This window comes from Propithecus coquereli, unplaced genomic scaffold (genome assembly GCF_000956105.1).
Source record: "Propithecus coquereli isolate 6110/MARCELLA unplaced genomic scaffold, Pcoq_1.0 Scaffold5, whole genome shotgun sequence".
Taxonomy (NCBI): domain Eukaryota; kingdom Metazoa; phylum Chordata; class Mammalia; order Primates; family Indriidae; genus Propithecus; species Propithecus coquereli.
Window position 1 is genome coordinate 20,885,851 of NW_012150840.1, and position 1,053 is coordinate 20,886,903.

The following is a 1,053-nucleotide window of genomic DNA, read 5'->3' on the forward strand; positions in this document are numbered from 1 at the left end:
AATGCACAGAATGTTATCTGAATGTTTAGCTTAGAGACTAAACACATATATAAGCACGCACTTCAGCCCAGCAGGAAAAATCTACATGTACTCATATATTCATATGTCTTTCAGCTAGATGGTACCTTTGTGAAATAAAACTGTGTTCCTGAAGAGCCAATTTGGGGTTTCTTTTCAAGGTGTGGGACTAAAAGAAACAAACACAGTTTTTCTGTAAGGAAATTAAAGTTGTCATTTTAATTCCACTCAATTCAGATAAGACCTAAGTCTTTAAATTACATTTAATAAGGATGAAAACCTAATTAAAATAAATATCCATTCCTGGGTCAAATTTTGTCTCCAAACCTATGATCACTGGTTACTTCCTTTAAACCTTAAATTGGTGTTTCATAAAGCAGGAAAGGAAGAGGTATATATTACTGAGGGAGAATAGCAAGTAAAAATATTTAAGACCTATTTTGAGAGTTTTAAATTGTTTTCTTATACAAGTGAATTAAAATTCAACACCATAATTCTTACCCTTTTGTAAAAAGCTCACACGCAATTTTTACCAAATATAACCACATACAATAAGCAGTCTCAGTTCAATCTATCAAAAGGGAAGTTTCTTCAGTTCATTCCAACAAGTATCTTCTGATTGAACCCAAGTTGGAGGAAGGAAATACAGACAAAGCTTTACATGCTAATTACCGGTGGCAGGTACCTGTATTTAAAATTGACAATTATGGTTTTCCCACACAAAACCCCACCCCCACCCCAACAACCTCAGGTGCTACAGTTCCATGGCTTGCCAGTTAGAAGTAGTGTCTATGTTGTCAAGGTCTATCTTTGTTCCAGTAGCTTTGCTTCTACTGTATTTTTCTGACATGCAGAAATGAAGTTTTGGTTGGTGTATGTCCCAAGTTTCAAACTGTCCACTTCAAATTTTTTTCAAGTTTCTTTGTTTTATTTATAAAAGAAAAGAAGCAATTCTTCACCATTCTGCATCTCCAATGGCTTTGGAAAATATATAATCTCTCCCATTAAGATTCATAATGCCATCCTTAAGATGAA

General features: G+C 34.2%; 1 protein-coding gene across 1 annotated transcript in view; it reads right to left on the reverse strand.

The window, feature by feature from the left end:
* Positions 1 to 326: 326 nt before the first annotated feature.
* The window catches only part of GTF2A1 (general transcription factor IIA, 1, 19/37kDa), a 54,289-nt gene continuing 53,562 nt past the window's right edge, over positions 327 to 1,053 (reverse strand). The window contains exon 8 of the mRNA XM_012656065.1: positions 327 to 1,048. Within this exon, the coding sequence (XP_012511519.1) occupies positions 974 to 1,048 (75 nt within the window). The 3' untranslated portion in view covers positions 327 to 973. The remainder of the gene's footprint in view (positions 1,049 to 1,053) is intronic.